Consider the following 18,017-nt stretch of genomic DNA (forward strand, 5'->3'; position numbering starts at 1 on the left):
CAGCTGCTCAACATTTTCAGTTATTTGCTGTTGTATCGCTGATTTTCAAAATGCAAATGATCTGTTTATTTTCAAAGAATAGTTTGTTTTGTTATTGTTTGGTTGGTGTCTGATATGAAACTACGACATTGCGCTATTTATTGGACAGACTTGTTGAAGATCACACAGCGTAATTTGGGTGGCATTTTATTTCGTATTTTTCAATCATCTTTTTATTTTTGACTATCTGTAAATTTAGTTTCCTGCTCTTAATTGTGAATGCATACTTGATGGTTTTAAATGCTCCTGAAATTAAGTGCTGCTTGACGAGCCTATACAATATTATGTTCATGTATGTGACGTCACTGAAGGCCTAAGGTTGAAATGCATGGCCCGCCACTGAGCGACATGGTATATTTCTTGCAGCGCTCATGAACTTTGCTTGTTTCACCGTGTGTTCACACAGGCGAACAAAATACCCCACATTTTTGTTTCGAAGTGAAGGGTGTTTTGTTTGGAGATGGAGTTTAAGCTTACGTGGGACCAGAGCGCTGTCCGAGACCTTTTCACCACATACCAAGCACAACGGAGTCGATGCCGTTGCATCTCCGGTAAAAATAAATCCAAATGAAAGACAGCTTTCGTTGTATTGCCTCACACCAGAAACTTTGCTTGTCTCGAAGCACAAGGCAATTAGCGAGCTGCTGCTGCTACCTACTGGTATGGAAGAGTATTACATGATTACTCTGCTAGGCGATCGACCGCACAGGCATACAAATTGGATAATTACCCACAACACACCAGACAATATCTCACAACACACCAGTGTGCCACGGCACAGTGTTTGAAAAACATTGATCTAGGCTGCGTGCGTGAGCTATTGCGCACTTCACTGACCTGCTCAGCGCACACACTGACAGCTGGCGCGTACCACGCACACACTACATTTCTATCCACATTCCACCCCGCTTTAACCGACAAACAGGACACCAGACTGGGGCACGACTGAGGGTGCATAGTCAGTTGTTCTACGATAGTTTGATGCAGACATTGACACGCATTCACTCACACTCACCACACACAAGAAGCTGCAGACGACATGCGGACCGCGCCATTCAGGATATTGTTGGGGGAAGAGCGGCCTCCTCTCCCCCGCGTGTTCGTTGAATTTCGGACGAGGAGAATGTTGGTAATCCAAATAAAGGCTGGAGTCGATGAACAGTTCCTTCGAAGCTTTTAATAACAGAATATTCCGGGCACCCACGAATTACAGACAATGGCTGCGCGTCACGAGTGCGAAGCAGGAAGAGCTTCACATCATTTTTATACCATCAGAAGGGCGGTACCGAGACACAAAGTGTGATATCATAACTTTCGTTTCTCCTAAACCAATTCTCAGCTTGGTGCATTCCAAAGTGTGTGCGTCTTCAGCAGGGAGTATTCCAATTCTAGGTGATGATTGTTACAAAGACGCAAAGCTACACTGCGGGCATGGGAAAGTTATACAGCATGACGAAATATGAGCAGAATACAGACTTCAATATGCATCCACCAAATATGCATATAGTTTACGAGCCCCTTGAAGGAGGCTCTTTCGCGCGTTTAAAGGTCAGGTGATGAGGAATTTTTGTGTTATATTAAATGACAGGTTTTCCATTATTTATGAGTGGACAATGTGTAACCATAGTTATACAGACTGTCTAAATTACGTCTCCTTTAACAAAGCATGTGTGCTAAAATAAAAATAACAAACGAGCCAATTTTATTCATGTCATAAATCTCCATTCGATGATATGTCCTATTTGATATAAATGTATTTAGAAATTTTTCATAATATACGACATCATGTACCAATCACAGGTTTTGCACAGGTGTGATACTGGTTTGACCGCCGTGTGCATGTCTGATATTGCTCACCATGGTCCAAGAAATGCTCAGGGACTTTGTGTGAATGCTCAGACGGATGGTAAATTAGAGGCAACATTGTGTGTGTGTGTGCGTGCGTGTGTGAGCGCGCACACACACACAAATGTATATGTGTACTTTTTATTTTGATTCCAATAGTGAATATGTATGGCCATACACTTATTTGACACTTCATATAGCCAGCGTAGAATGACAAAAAGGAAAGAAATTGCAAAATGTACGATCAGCATTCACTTTCACTTACATCAATTTCTTGCATCATGTCTTTTATTTTGCTTCCTCCATCTTTCGTCTTTATTACTTTTATCCTGTCTTCAAGCATTAAAGCTTTTCTTAACTGCTTGTGAAGAGCCTTGATCTGCAAGGTCCGTTTTGTAGCCATTTTATACCAAGCAATGATGCCAGCCGCCGTCTGAAACTCCTCGCGAAATTTCTAACCACCTTCTCACAATAACAAATACTTCCTGTACTACTGCGCATGTGTAAGTCAGTGTGGTGGTTGCTGTTGCTGTTTCCTAGCTAAGCAGTAGCAGTGACTGTGGCAGGCTGAGGTTGGATTAGTCTTTTGCGGGAGGCTTGTTTTCGTTGTAGTGAACCTCATTGCGAGGTGTCTTGTCCAGGGAAACCAAGACAACAAGTATTATAAAAAAAAAAAAAAAAAAAAATGATGTCAGCAAATGGTCAGCATTCAATAGTACGAACAATTACTTCCATTTAGTGCTGTTATATGTCAAATTCCCATTACAATTCGCCTCTTTTGATCTAATGGATCAACCAGGAGAAAAAAAAAAACAAAATCACAATCCAATATGCAAAGAAAGAGGTTCCCAAAATTAACATCAGACTGAAGAGGTCATGTGGTTTGAAAACAGTCATCATTAAGAGGTGGGAACCGAAATTTATACTCAAGGGAGAGTGCAATGCTGTTTTTAATGGGAGACAGAAGAAGGCAGAGTGATAGCATTGTCGTATTTAAAAGTCTATCTCCTCTAGGTCAGGAAATGGAAGTGGGTCGTCAGTACGGTGATCAGGACTTGTTATGGATGGGGCAATCTGTGAAAGATGGGTTTAGTTCATGGTAGAAATAGTACGCTCAATCATGTGACGAACACACGGAACAATACAACAGGAGAAAACAAGAATCAGGAGGGGAAAGAGACCGATGGTCGGAAGCAAGTGGCGCAGCCAGGTGAGCCAACCTTTGTCAGTGAGCCAGGACCAAAAGTCCCTTGCCCCAGGGGTGGTGGTGTCTTCGGCCTTCAGATTGCTTCGCAGATCATTAAGGTGCTCGAGGGTAACAGACATGTTGGCGGAAGGGTGGGGGAGGTTTGGAAAATACCGTTCGGAATTTACTACCGCTTTGGAACTTGAAAGACTGGCCGCAATGGTATAATCGCAGTCGGGATGGTGCATTTGGGCTGAAAAAACAAACAGGATGTTGGATAGGCGAGGACAGTGAGTGGACGCTGGCCACAGCGTCAAATACAGTGCCAATGAGGGTCTTAAACGACAAGGCGTTAAGTGCGCGAACAGTGGAATTAGTGAGGTAAGTGCAGGGTTTAGGAAGAGAGTCGACCACAAGTCAGGCATTTCCAGCCGTTTTATCAACGTGGGTCTTTGTTAGGGTGTGAAGTGCACACAGGACAGAGGAGTTGTCCAATGGGCAAGTGTGAATAGGCAATGCATTGGGGGGTAAGTGAGGAAAGAGAGTGCAGGCGTCACAGGAACCGTTCAAACTGGCCTTATACACCATGTTAGTAACAAAGTTCCACCACGAGTTGCCATCAGTTTTACCGGAATGTGATTCGGCAGCCCAGTCTGTGTGTTGATGTGACAGCGAGACAAGGATTTGGGAAACGGGACAGGTAGCATTTATCTCTGTGGGGCCGTCTGATGAGATGGTTTGGGTGGGGAACATGATTATCATGGCTCAGAGCGTAAGGAGACAGGTAGTTGTCCGTAAACCACACATATCGGGTTGGTAGTTGCCAGGGTTCATCTGGGTCATACGATTGGTAGTAAAAGTGTTCTGGTCAGATATCAGGTGTACGGCCTGTGTCATCCTGTGGTGTAACCGAGGAAGATGCCTCAGCACTTTCGTCGATGATATCTCTGTCTTCTTTGATGGTGACTTGGCACGCCATGTGATGCAGAGGAGCGCGAATTTCACCTCACTCTGTTGTTGGTTTGTTCACGGGTTGGTCCCCGGCCGTGGGACTTGAAACGAGGTCCTTTTTCACTCTTTTGCAATGGGAGTCATGAACCCAGGTGGCCTTCTCTGCGACCTTCACAGCGGTATGGGTGATGAGCAGCACTTGGAATGGCCCAGTTTTTGTGTCTGAAGTTCTTCACCAGCACGTAGTCGCCTGGTTGGATGGTGTGCAGTGGGTAGTCTGCTTGTTGGGGCAATGAGGCGGTGAATGGTCGTCGCCTGATGGAAGAAAGAGACTGTGTTAGATTTATACAGTATGAAATTAGAGCGTCCTCACAGAGAAAAGCACTTTTTGACAGACATGTTTGGGAGGCCCAAGAGAGTGGCAGTGTAAGTACCCGAAGAGTGTCTGTCTCACACTGCTTCTGAGAGGGGGCCGCAATGAAAAAGTCGTATTGAAGAAGAGCAGAACCTGGGAAATGTTCAAGAGAAGAATGGCTGCGAGCCAGAGCCTCACAAAAGAGTGTGGGACTAAAGGTCAGCCCAGAGTGAAGTGGTTACCTGACCCAAGAGTGGTGAGACATCACCGGGAGTGAAAGAGAAAGCATGGAGGTCACTGAAGGAGAGTTCATTTTTACTCTAAGAATTGGTGTCTGGAATGAAGAGGATGCTTCGCAGAGCGTCACCAATAGTTGGTGTCTGAGATGAAGAAGACTCTTTGCAGAGCGTCACCATGTGATGGCAAAGGTCGCTTAAAAGCGCACAATGATGGAGGGAAGGAGCCACTTGCAATATCTCGCAGCGAGATATTGCAAGTGGCTTGCAAATGACAAAGGTGCTAGTTCTAAACATAGAGTAGTAGTTCGTATAATCCTTGACCTACTGTATCAGCTGATCGAGAAATTTCGAGACCTGTGGATTTAGAATGAATGACAATGCCCAATCGAATCACTAAATCTCGGCCCAGCAGATTGACTGGACAGTGAGATAAAATGAGAAAAGAATGTTGCCACGTTAATGGAGCTTCAGTTTCTCCCGGGAGTGACCAAGAACATGATATCGGTACCGAAAACCTTTCCAAACCGACTCACCGGATGCACTGACAGAATGTATGGACCGACGGCTCATTTTAGCGGGAGGTGATAAATCTTTGGATCAAATAACCGAGCATGTAGCGCCAGAGTCTACTAAAAAGGACAGTGGAGTTCCTGCCATGAATCATGTCACAGTTGGAAGTCGTTTGTAAGCTGTTGTTTCACGTTGGGCATAGGTACCTGTTGGGGCGGAGGTTGAAGCTGTACTCAGGCAAGCAGTGAATCAGTAGCAAGCCTCTCTTCTTTGCAGTGAGCGTGTGACATGTTGTTTGCAGTGGTTCTTGTCTGCCTTGGACCCCACGGTGGACTGTCGTGTCCCAGAGTTGACTAGTCAGTCAGAGAAAGGGTTGTTGGGTCTTATCCCTCCCTGTGGGTGTAGATCAGAGGTGTCAAACAAATTTTTGTTATGGGCCACATTTTAGTTACTGTTTCCCTTGGAGGGCCGTTATGACTGAAAACATATCAAAAAGTCAATAATAACGGTCTATTCACCTATTGTTTAAATTACTGTGATGTGTGTTTGGGAACAAGAAAATGCATACAATGTCTCTCTTATTTATTAAATATGAGAATTTAGAATTTTGGTCGAGATTTTAGCAATCATCATGGCAGTTGACATGTTTGATTTGCTTTCGCGGGCCACATAAAATGGACCTTGAGTTTGACACATGTGGTGTAGATCAACGGAATTGTGATAACCATCACAACTTGATTGCAGAGTGCTGCGATGCAGCTGACGTGGGCGAGGACACAAGTTAGACCAGTGACATCGCTGCCCGCAGTTGTAGCAGACATCATTGTCTTTGTCTTTGGGGCCTGGAAGCTCATGATTTCGGAAGCGGCATTGTTGGCATGGTCAGTCATGCCGGGGAACGAAGGACCACCACCGCATGTCCATCTTGATGATGATTGGGAGATGCCAGCTGAGCCAAGGCCAGGTCAGCCTGTACTGTAGCAGCTTGAGAGCGTTGAAGATTGACATCAGATATTTCTCCCACTTCCGTTGGTGTTCCGGTCTGGTCATCGCGCGAAGGTCCTGATCTCTGGGATTCCTGTCCACCACTCCTGCTGTCTTGGAGAACCTTTCAGGTTTGAGATTCAGCTGATGTAGTTCGCGGGACTCACCACTAGTCGGTCGCCACACTCGACAGAAAGCCTCCAGGGCCGTAGCCATGGCTTGACCTCCCCGTATTGCGGGTGTCCAATCTTTCGCTGCCTCACACGTTTCAATGTCCATGTTGCGCAACATTAAGACTGAAATCCCATTTGGTCCTGGGTATTCGATCATTGTTGCTGTGTAATGCATATGCGACTCACCAAATGGTTGCCCTGACCTCGTATGGCGAGGAGAGTTTATCATAGCTGTCGAGTCACCAGATGGCGCTGGCGTGGAGGAGTCAACTTGTGAGGATGGTGAGGGCACAGTGCAGTGCCTTTGTTCATCAGGAACAGGAGAAGGGTGTCACTTTGATCAGGCTGCGGGGGTTGGGCTCGAAGTCTTTCCTGTTTTGCCTCCATTCCTCCCATGTATGGTGGAGGGACATCTTCATTCCACAGCTACTTGACGGTTTGCTGGTTTCTTGGGAACTGGGATGATGGTAGACTGAAACAGGATGGCACCTCACACAGCTCCAGGGATCTGTTGAAGATTTGTGTGAAGACCGGCGCCAGCTGGTCAGCACTTTCAGGCAGGAGGGGGACACTTTGTCGGGCCGTGCAGCTTTCTTGATCTTCTGCTGCTTGAAGAGCCGTCTCACATCCTGTTCATGGATCTGTAGGGCAGAGAATGAGGGTGGGGGTGTGGATAGAGTAGTTTCTGGTAGAGGTGGGGATATGTGGGAAATGGGGGTGTCCTTTTCAAATCGGCAAAAAAACGTGTTTAGTTCATCAGCCAGACCCTTATTGTTCACTGCTTGGGGGTATGGTGTCCGATAGATTGTGATTGCTTTCAGGCCATTCCACACAGATGCTGAGTCGTTAGCAGAGAACTGTTTTTCCAGCCTCTCTGCATAGCTTCTCTTTGCGATGTTAATTTCCTTTGTCAATTGGTTTCGGGTGTGTTTGTTCAGTGCCCGATCTCCACTTCTAAATGCGGCCTCTTTGTCTTTTCTCAGTTGCCTGAATTTGGGAGTGAACCATGGCTTGTTATTGTTGAAGGAGCGGAAGGACTTCGTTGGTGCACACATGTCCTCACAGAAACTGATGTATGATATTACAGTGTCTGTGTATTCATCCAGTTTGCCCGTTGAAGTTTCAAAGACGCCCCAATCAGTGCAGTCTAAGCATTCTTGTTGAGCTAGCTTTGCTTCATCAGTCCATTTCTTCACAGGTTTTACACATTTGAGTTTCTGTCTATATGTAAGAATTAACCCTATAATGCCATTTGTATCATATTTGATACATGCATTTTCATTATGTAACTCATTCTTTATATGACATTAAATCATCTGTATCAAATTTGATACTGTATGTTTAAAATATAATTTTTCCCAAATTATCATTTTCAGATGTAATCTACAGAATGCTTGTAAATGTGATCCGACAAATATCTAAAACAACATGATATGGCAAAAATATTTTTGTGGATTTTGTTATAAGGGTTAAAAACGACCAAAATGAGGAGGGGGTGACTCTGAATATTTTTACTTGAGTTTGTTTACTTGTTCAGCTCGCGTTTGTATCGCTGTGTTAGCGTTAGCTTGTGGCGCAATGTAAACACCGCTGAGTACGAAGGAGGAGAACTCACGTGGCGAGTAGAATTGCTTGCAGTTTAGAGACGGCGACACCAAGTCCAGGCTGCAGCGCGCGTCGAGCTTCGTGACATCAGTGCACCATTCTTCGTTGATATAGAAGCATATTCCACCACCTTTTGATTTCCCCGGTAGCTCCGTGTTGCAATCGGCTCGGATTAAGCGGAAGCCGGGGCGATGTAGCGCGGAATCCGGGTGGCGGTCACTGAGCCAGGTTTCAGTGAAGCAGAGTGCAGCAGAACGTGCACAGGTTTTGTTGGTCTTTGTGAGAAGAAGTTCATCCATCTTGTTTGGCAGAGACCGTAGATTAACAAGATGGATCGATGGGAGCGGGGTTCGAAATCCACACTGACTTAGCCTGGCTAGCACGCCAGCTCGCTTCCCCCTTCTGCGACGGCGTTTCCATGCTCTGTACACCGCAGCCTCTCCGCTCGCTATTAACGCCGAAAAATCTCCTGGGTTTTCATGTGGTGGCGAAAAAAGTCCGAGCGTAGACTCCTTAACGCTAAGCAACTCTTCCCTCATGCAAGTAAGCCGGTTAGAGTCGCCAAAAACGAACGAACATAACAAAACAGGGATAATACTAGGGCGTGCGTAACCGAGGCTGCCATGTGTCGGCGCCATCGTCTTTCTATCATTTTCCCACTTTCAGTCTTCTCGAGACCAAAAATGAGATCAAATAATATGAAAATAATACACAAGATGACATTTAAGGTCAAAGCAAAATAAACCCTACTCATCTATAACAATCGGAGTAACAATAAACGCTCCACGAACCCCAAGGTCGTAACTTTACTCAATGAGAACAATCGGAGTAACAATAAATGCTACACGATCCTCAAGGTCGTAACTCTACTCAATGATAACAATTGAAGTTACAATAAAGGCTCCACAACCCTCAAGGTCGGGATTTTACTCAACAATAACAGTCGAAGTAACACTAAACGCTGCATGATCCTCAAGGTCGGAACTCTACTCAATGATAACAATTGGAGTAACAATAAACGCTACACGATCCTCAAGGTCATAACTCTACTCAATAACAATTGGAGTAACAATAAACGCTCCACAACCCTCAAATGTCGGAATTCTACTCAATGATAAGAATCAAAGTACCATATTTTCACGACCATTCGGCGCACCGTATTGTTGGGCGCAGTCTCAGTAACGGGTATTTCTGTATTTGACACATACACAAAACGCACTGTATTATTGGGCGTAGCCAGGCATGGTAAAACATACGCCAGCTTAAAACATACGGCATGCATGCACGCATGCTAAAAACACGTTAGCTTGAAGCATACGGTAGCATGCACGCACGCTGAAACATACCAGGTATGTTAGCTTAAAGCATACCATAGCAGCTAAGACATACGGACACACGCTAAAAACACGTTTTTAAAAAGGCAACAGAAGCAAAACTGAGTTCGGTTGTACTTTATTTATTTATTTAGCCATTTTACAATGTACTCACCCGCCTGGTACCTGCTAGGGGCGTGCCTTTAGCGTCCTCTTACACGCCTACCCTTCACTCATTGGCGACTGGTACCTGCTAGGGGCGTGCCTTTAGCCTCCTCTTACACGCCCACCCTTCACTCATTGGCGGACTTCCGCATGCCTGTCGTCACTCACGTCCGCCTTTTCTCTTTATAAACAGCGTGTCGGCCAGAAGTGCTCTGTCAGGTTTTGGAACTCGGCGCATACACTAGACGCTCCGCATTACAGGGCATCCTGTCCATTTTGGAGAAAATTTAAGACTTTTAATGGCGCCTTATAGTTGTGAAAATACGGTAACAATAAACGCTCCACGACCCTCAAGGTCGGAACTCTACTCAACGATAACAATCGGCGTAACATCGCTCAATGGAGCAAACAACGAAAATAAACACTATTCAACGATAACAATCGGAGCAGGCAATCATTCCAGTGTTCACACACAAAAAAAAATTAAATAATCTCATCTAGCGGCCCGGTGGTCACAGTGCAGAGGTACCAGGTTCAATTCCAGCTGCGGCCTTCCTGTGTGGGCTTTGCATGTTCTCCCCGGGTACTCCGGTTTCTTCCCACATTCCAAAAACATGCATGGCAGGCTTATTGTCCCGTCACTCTAAATTGTCCCAAGATGTGAGTGTGGGCGCCAGATGGTTGTTCGTCTCTGTGTGCCCTGCGATTGGCTGGCATAAGGTTCAGGGTGCCCCCCGCCGACTGCCCAAAGACAGCTGGGATAGGCTCCAGCATCCCTCACGACCCTTGTGTGGATAAGCGGAAAATGGATGGGTGGATGGATAAATCTCATCTTCAAATTCATAAAATATTCACATCATTACTTACATGTGTCAAAGGATGGTTTGAGTTCGTTGAGACCTCGGAGGGAAGCTTTCAGAGAGTCGGACGGGAAAAAAGGTCGCGCAGTCCAATTCTCGTCCGTCTCCCCCTCAAGCAACCACTCAGGTGCCATCTGGAGTGCCAGATTGTCTTGTCCAGAGAAACCAAGACAACAAGTATTATTAAAAATTATGAGATTTATTTGAGAAAGAAAAAAAAAACATGGAGACACCAATCACAGATATGTCAAGGGAGCCTTCTCACCCCCCCCTCCTCACCCCCCCTACATCCTGCCTTCTTTTTATCACGTTTTCTTCTCTTTGGGAGGGGTTAAGTTCAGCACAATCTGAATTTTGAGCAACTACACAGAATGCAGTCCTGTGCATGAGCAGGCAGCTTATCTGCAAAATAACTGTTCAGCATTCAATGGTACGGACAGTTCCTTACATTTTAGCACTGTTAGATGTCAGATTCCCATTACAAACCCTTCACACTCCACAATGCTGTGGGCTGGCAGTCCAGGGTGTAGAATTTGTGTTCTGGACTTGTCCACCACTCAGAAATGTGCAATGTCACTCTCTGTATAAGTCTTTTCACAAATAACTAAGGATAAAAAAATTGAATAAAACACCACCATTGATTAAAATAATCAAAGCAAGAAAAAAAATCCACCACTAATGTGTGATGCTGGTAATGTCACATATTGAGTTGTAATCTGAACTCATCTAGCTCTCCGAGTAACCTTCATTGTAATTATAAACCATAATTCCACGTGTGTTTGTCTTCTCATGTCTTGCAGACATCAGCAAAGATGTTTGTCCCGAGCAACTGGATGCAGAGCCCCCTCATATTAAAGAGGAAGAGGAGAACAATGAGGTCTCCCACTTTAAAGAAGAAGACAAGCAGGCCCTTTACATTAAAAAAGAGGAGGAGCTAGAGCACCCTTGCATGAAAAATGGTGACATCACATCATCAAACGTTGATGATGATGAGGAGGAGGATGAAGAGTTTGATGGTGATCTGACATGTCGCACTGACAACAAACCCTGGAAATGTTCTCAATGTAGCAAAACGTTTGCTTATCAGAGTCAATTGAAAATACACATGAGAACTCACACTGGTGAGAAACCGTTCACCTGTTTAGTCTGTGGCCGGAAATTCTCTGTTAAGGGAAGCTTAATTCACCACATAAGAACACACACTGGTGCGAAACCTTTTGCCTGTTCAGATTGTGGCCAAAGATTCTCTTGGAAGGCAGACTTAAAAGTACACTCAAGAATCCACACTGGTGAGAAACCTTTTGCCTGTTCATATTGTGGCCAAAGATTCACTCGGAATGGAACCTTAAAAAGTCACATAAGAACCCACACTGGTGAGAAACCTTTTGCCTGTTCAGATTGTGGCCAAAGATTCTCTCAGAAGGCACTCTTAAAAATACATGTTAGAAACCACACTGGTGAGAAACCTTTTGCCTGCACAGTTTGTGGACACAGATTCTCTCAAAACGGAGACTTAAGAGTACACTCAAGAACCCACACTGGTGAGAAACCATTTTCCTGTTCTGATTGTGGCCGAAGATTCTCTCAGAAGAGACATTTAATTAACCACACAAGAACCCACACTGTTGATAAACCTTTTGCCTGTTCAGATTGTTGCCAAAGATTCTATCAGGAGGGAAGCTTAATAAATCACAAAAGAATCCACACTGGTGAGAAACCCTTTTCTTGCTCAGTTTGTGGCCAACAATGCTCACAAAGGGGAACCTTAACAGGTCACACAAGAACCCACGCTGCAGAGAAACCTTTTGTCTGTTCTCTTTGTAGCCAAAGATTCTCTTGGAAGGGAGACTTAAAAAAGTATGGAAGAACTCAGACTGGTGAGAAACCTTTTTCCTGTTCAGGTTGTGGCCAAAGATTCTCGTGGATGTCTCAGATGAAGAATCACAAGTGCATTGATGAGATGAACAGTTATCGATGAAGTTTTCACCTCACATCTGAGCAACTGTCATGATTTCATGCACCAAGGCTGATTGAATTTTATGTGCATTTATTTTTTCTTGACTGCATTGAAACGTTTTTTTCTTGTTGAAATGAATTCGTAAATCTATCATTGTTGTCGGCATTCTAATAGTTTTAGATTCACTGCACTAGTATGTTTTTATTTGGCTTTGAGTTGCGGTTTTTCTTCTTTTTCTTCACCTTCTTTTCCATTCAGCTCTTCCCTTCAGGGGTCGCCACAGCAAATCAGTTGCCTCCATCTAACCCTGTTTTGTGCATCCTCTTTTCTCACACTAGCTTCCTTCATGTCCTCTTAAACTACATCCCTAAACCTCCTCCATGGTCTTCCTCTCATCCTCCTGCCTGGCAGTTCAAGACTCAGCATCCTTCTCCCAATATATTCACTCTCTCCTCTGAACATGTCCAAACCATCGCAGTCCGGCCTCTGACTTTCTCTCCAAAACCCCGAACATGAGTTGTCCCCCATTCATGATCCAATCCAACCTGGTCACTCCCAAAGAGTACCTCAACATCTTCATCTCTGCTACATCCAGCTCTTCCTGATGTCTTTTATTCAGTGGCACTGTCTCCAGTCCAAACAGCATAGCTGGTCTCACCACAGTTTGATACACCCTTCCTTTCATCTTAGCTGAAACTCTTCTATCGCACATCACACCTGACACTTTTCTCCAGCCGTTCCAGCCTGCCTGTACATGCTTCTTCACCTCTTTTCCACAGTCTCCATTGCTCTGGACAGTTGACCCCAAATATTTAAAATCCTCCACCTTCTTATCTCTTCTCCTTGTAAAGCTGCATTTTTGTTGTTGTTTGTTTTAATTAGATTTCAAAGGAGGTTTGGTCATTTGTATTAGTTCTTGTTTTCATTTCTCAAAATTGAACTGTTCTTCTCTGCATAGCACTCCACATATCGAGTTGTGTTTTTTCATCTTGTTGGATATAAAATGGGCATTTTCCATTTTGTCATGAATGTGATGGAGCCATATGTATTGTCGTTTGATGCTGTGTGTTGCTTGTTGGCCAATAAACTTCTCTTTGCTCAAAAAGCTTGGATCAGCCGAGTCTTCTTCAACATCACCCATCTCAATATCGGTGAGACTATCTACCCCGGTCAAGGACGAACTGATGTCCAAAAACGTTTTATTCGTGGAACACCGAGAAAACCTAAAGACATTTCAACATCAATAATCTGTTTAACAAGACATTAAATAAATAACCAGAAATAACATACCGTGTGCACCTTGTTCAACCGAAAGTAGATAAACTAAAATAAAGTCGACCAGACGGTGTCATTTCGGCTCTCTCTCTCACCATATTTCTTTCTTGATCTCTCTCTAATTCCCTCACTATCCGCCACACGTGAACCTGACCCGGAATGGTCCTCGGGAAAACATTCCAAATCCATACAAACATATGTATTTACATATATAATTACAACATACATACAAAGATTTCGAGAAAAACATAAATATAAGATAAGAAATCCATTATGAGTCTCGCAACGGAGAAATTCCCAATTCACAGCAGCAAAGTTATGAAAGGAAGAAGTAGAAGAACAAAATATATGAGCTGCTGGAAAGGCAGCCACTCTCGCAGCGCCATCTTAGACTGATATATAATATAAAGGTTCACATAAAAACATAAAACACTTTTTTAAAACAAAAAGCCTAAATAAATTATATTTTTGTTATCATGGCAACCAATTGACTCAATACTGGCGCCAGCTACACTGCCACCAAATTACTGTTGGGTTAACATTTGTAAATGTAGAATTACTTTACTCACTTCCCGAAAAATCAACGGTAATTTTAACATTGCTCTGCTGTGTCCTTAATAAACTAGACAAATTTGATGTCATCCAAACAATGAAATTAACAATTTTACAAAATTGCCTATTCTAGATGGAATATTTGACACCTTAACATAGAAATATGTCTTATAAGTATCCGATTCTTTCTTTTTGTTACTTTGAACTAGAACCACTAATTTCTGTATGGATCTTTGAACAACGAAAGGCTTATTGAGGCGTTCTCCCTTTCTTCCTAAATTTCGTCCTCCTACAGTTACTTTCACAGTTACTTTTCGCACTTCTCTGTCTTCATCTTGACATTTGTAACAGAGGGTCTTGAATTTCATATTTGTTTGTAGCTTCAGTTTATTTTGTTTTGTTTCGTTTTCCAAACTCTTGTGTAATTCTAACCTCTGGATCGCCCACCAGTGGCTCAGGCGTCACCTCGATTGTGGCTTTTTCTCTCTCCCATAAAGACGTTGGACCGGCGAGCCAATTTAAATCGATGAGATTCGCTACGTTCAGGCCTCTGGGGACATGGTCTGCAGGGTTGTCTCCTGTGTCAATGTAGTGCCACTGATTTGCATCACTATCTTCTCGAATTCTCTGGGCCCGATTTGCGACGAAAACCCGGAATCGCTTGGCTTCATTTTTAATACAACCTAGAACCACTCGAGAGTCTGCCCAAAGGTATCCGTCATCTATTTTAACCTCTGGCTCCTCCCTAAACAACTTGTTCATGGAGGCTGAAGTTACTGTGGCAAATAGCTCCAGTCTTGGTATGGTGAGTATTTTGGTTGGAACCACTCTCGCTTTGCTAATCCTGTCTGGTATAAAACATCTTGGAAATCTCAATTTTATCTAAGTTCTCCAAATCCTTAGCTTCAAGTCCATAGGTAGTGGATTGTCCCATCCTATACCACTCTGACACATCTCTTGTAGTATCCCCTTTCCTTCAAAGATGAATGGGGCTAGAAAACCAAGAGGGTCGTATGAAGAAGCTACAACGGAAAGAGTCTCTCTTTGAGTCGTGGGTCTTTTTTCCTTAAAGGAGAAACCGTCACTTTTGATCTTCCAACTTATTCCAAGCACTTTTTGCACCGTTAGGTCATCAGGCCTGAAAACAACATTCTTTGCGTCCATAGCACATTCTGCTACATCGATTGAATCTCGCATTTCTTGATTATTGGAAAGGAATTTGAGGAGGTGCAGGTCTCCTCTTGCAGACAGAGGTTGGGCTTCTTTCACAAGCTCTTTCGCCTCCTCAACTGACTCTACACTTATGAGTCCATCATCAACATAGAATTTTTTCCTAATGAAACTAGCTGCATTGGGGAACTATTTCTCATCATGGCTGGAAAGGCATTCCATGGTATAGTTGGCTGAGAACCTGAGATTTATGGACTTATAGAAACCAAATAATTTGAGTCGCAGCCCCTAATACTATTCAATCAATGCTGTTCAATACTGTTAAATTTGCAAACAGAGCAAAAAAAAAAAAAACAATGGCACTTATCAAACATTGATGAGATGCAACGCAGATTCCATGGTGAAGGGCCCCAGGCTGCCAGATCAGAGGAGAAGGTCATATCAGAGATTGGAAGGCAAGCCCCAATGAATGCAGATGATGAGATTGGGAGGCCAGCCCCAATGAATGAAATGCCGAGCGAGGCAGCAACAGACCTGAAAGCAAAGATCATGGCGAGAATGAAAGCTGGGCAACCTAGAAACCGATTACAACGGCTATGTGAAGTACCACCTGAAAGTCTCATGGAAAGTGTGAATGCAGCACTGAGGGCGATCCCGACCGTAACGATCACGGAAACCAATGAGCTAATATACGCTTCAGCATCAGTGATCCTAGAGATGCTTGGCTATAAGAGCAACCATGGGAGCCATGAGATACGTTACCCACCATGGAAAAGACAGTTGGAGGCTAAGATCAAGGCAGCTCGGAAAGATGTGAGTCAGTTGACGGAGGCCCAGACAGGTGTGATGAAAAGGCCAATACCCGAGAGGTACATCCAGATGACCATACCCGAAGCACTCAAAACTGCCAAACAAAGGCTCCAAGCCTTGTCCAGTCGCTTAAAGAGGTACACGAAAGAGAATGAGGCCAGACGAATAAACAGGCTGTTCGCAACACAACCTGCGAAAGCGTACGCTCAGTGGCAGGGTTCAAACAGCAGAGCAGACCCACCAAGACTGGAAACTGAAAGGTACTGGAAAGTAGTGATGGGACGATGATACCTCAAGGAGTGTATTGACCCACTTCACAAACTGTGTCAGCACTGTATTGACACTGTGTTAGTCACCCAATAATGACCCCTGCAGTAGTTATAAAATCATTGCAGGTAAAGAAATTCCTTGTTTGTGTAAATGCTAAACTGAGTTGGTATGTAAAATATAGCAAATTTGAGTTACAATTCAGAGTTACCATTTTTAACTTATGTAGAAAAATTTTGTTAAATCATGTGAAATAAAAGACAAAAAAGTGATTAGTTTATGAATTTTTATTGAGGAACAAAAGTCTTTGGAGTGTCTGCTTTAAACAACAAAGCATATGAGGGAAAAGTGGTTAGGATTGCACGACTGTCCGTGTTTTATGTTATGTGTTGTGTTTATTATTTTACTTTATTGTATTGTATTGTATTGTATTGTATTGTATTGTATTGTATTGTATTGTATTGTATTGTATTGTATTGTATTGTATTGTATTGTATTGTATTGTATTGTATTGTATTGTATTGTATTGTATTGTATTTGCTCCAAGGCGATTTCTCCTCTTAGACACCAGCTCCCCACCCTCAGAAAATACTCTTTCACATGGTTCAGATGGCGATGGTGAGCAGAGAGTTTTTCATGAAAGTTGATGCAGATGTGGATATGTTTTCTGGTTCCATTTCCAACATTGTAAAGGGTCTTGGTTTCTGGGTGTGTTTGCTTCTGACAGGCAGCGTTGGAGTTCAATTATGGAGGATCTCGCAATTATAAGATAAAATGAATGAAGCAACTGTAAGGCTCTTTAACTGACGATCATATGTATTACAGGTCATTCACTTGATAAACTGATAAAGTGGGTGCAATGCGCCACCGTAAAAAAAAATTGTGGATAACAGTAAACAATGCTCAAAGGAGAAAAAGATTTACCTAGATTCAAATTATTTCACACTGGGGAAAACTTCTTAGAATGATCCATAATTTCGTAAAACTCCAGCCAACAAACCCACAACATGTTAATAGTTTGTTTCCTTATAAACACACTTTGGCGCGGCACATTCAAACAATACAGTTCCTGTGTTGGTCACGTGATTCTTTCTGAAAGCCATACACGCACCGACATGGGGTTTCACTCTTGAGTTCTTGGCACTATGCTGACGCACCAGTGTCGCTCGTACCATCACTACTGGAAAGGCATATAGGAGAAGGAGGTCGCACATAACAGCAGTGCACAATGGCTGGTGACTCTGAGAGAGGAGCACAGCAACCTCCCTGAACAGAACCCAGTGACCATAACAGTGGCAAACTTACAAGAAAGAGTCTCAGATCTGAAAAACTGGACAGCACCAGACCCGGACGTGGTCCACACCTACTGGCTAAAGAAACTCAAAGCTCTCCATGAGCGCCTAGCAGTACAAATGAACCAGTTGCTGAGGGATGGAACTCACCCAGGATGGCTAACCGAAGGGCAAACGATCCTGATCATGAAGGATCCCTCAAAGGGTGCAGTCCCACCCAACTGTCGGCCAATAACCTGTCTCTCCACAACATGGAAGCTCATGTCAGGCATCATAGCGGCTAAAATAAGTGAACACATGGATCAATACATGAGCGAAGCACAGAAGGGCATTGGTAGAGATACCAGAGGAGCCAAACATCAGCTCCTGGTTGACAGAACAGTCGCACAAGACTGCAGGTCCCGACACACGAACCTGTGCACAGCCTGGATTGATTTCAAGAAAGCCTATGACTCAATATATATATATA

The 18,017-nt window shown here is 43.8% G+C and overlaps 1 protein-coding gene across 1 annotated transcript in view; it reads left to right on the plus strand.

Annotated features, from left to right (window-relative positions):
* The window catches only part of LOC109518640 (oocyte zinc finger protein XlCOF20-like), a 14,398-nt gene extending 2,195 nt beyond the window's left edge, over positions 1 to 12,203 (plus strand). Inside the window, exons 2-3 of the mRNA XM_019874649.1 lie at positions 11,026 to 11,655; positions 12,127 to 12,203. Coding sequence (XP_019730208.1) covers positions 11,026 to 11,655; positions 12,127 to 12,203 — 707 coding nt within the window. The remainder of the gene's footprint in view (positions 1 to 11,025; positions 11,656 to 12,126) is intronic.
* Positions 12,204 to 18,017: the final 5,814 nt, after the last annotated feature.

The sequence above is a fragment of the Hippocampus comes genome, unplaced genomic scaffold (genome assembly GCF_001891065.2).
Source record: "Hippocampus comes isolate QL1 unplaced genomic scaffold, H_comes_QL1_v1.1 scaffold134, whole genome shotgun sequence".
Classification (NCBI taxonomy): domain Eukaryota; kingdom Metazoa; phylum Chordata; class Actinopteri; order Syngnathiformes; family Syngnathidae; genus Hippocampus; species Hippocampus comes.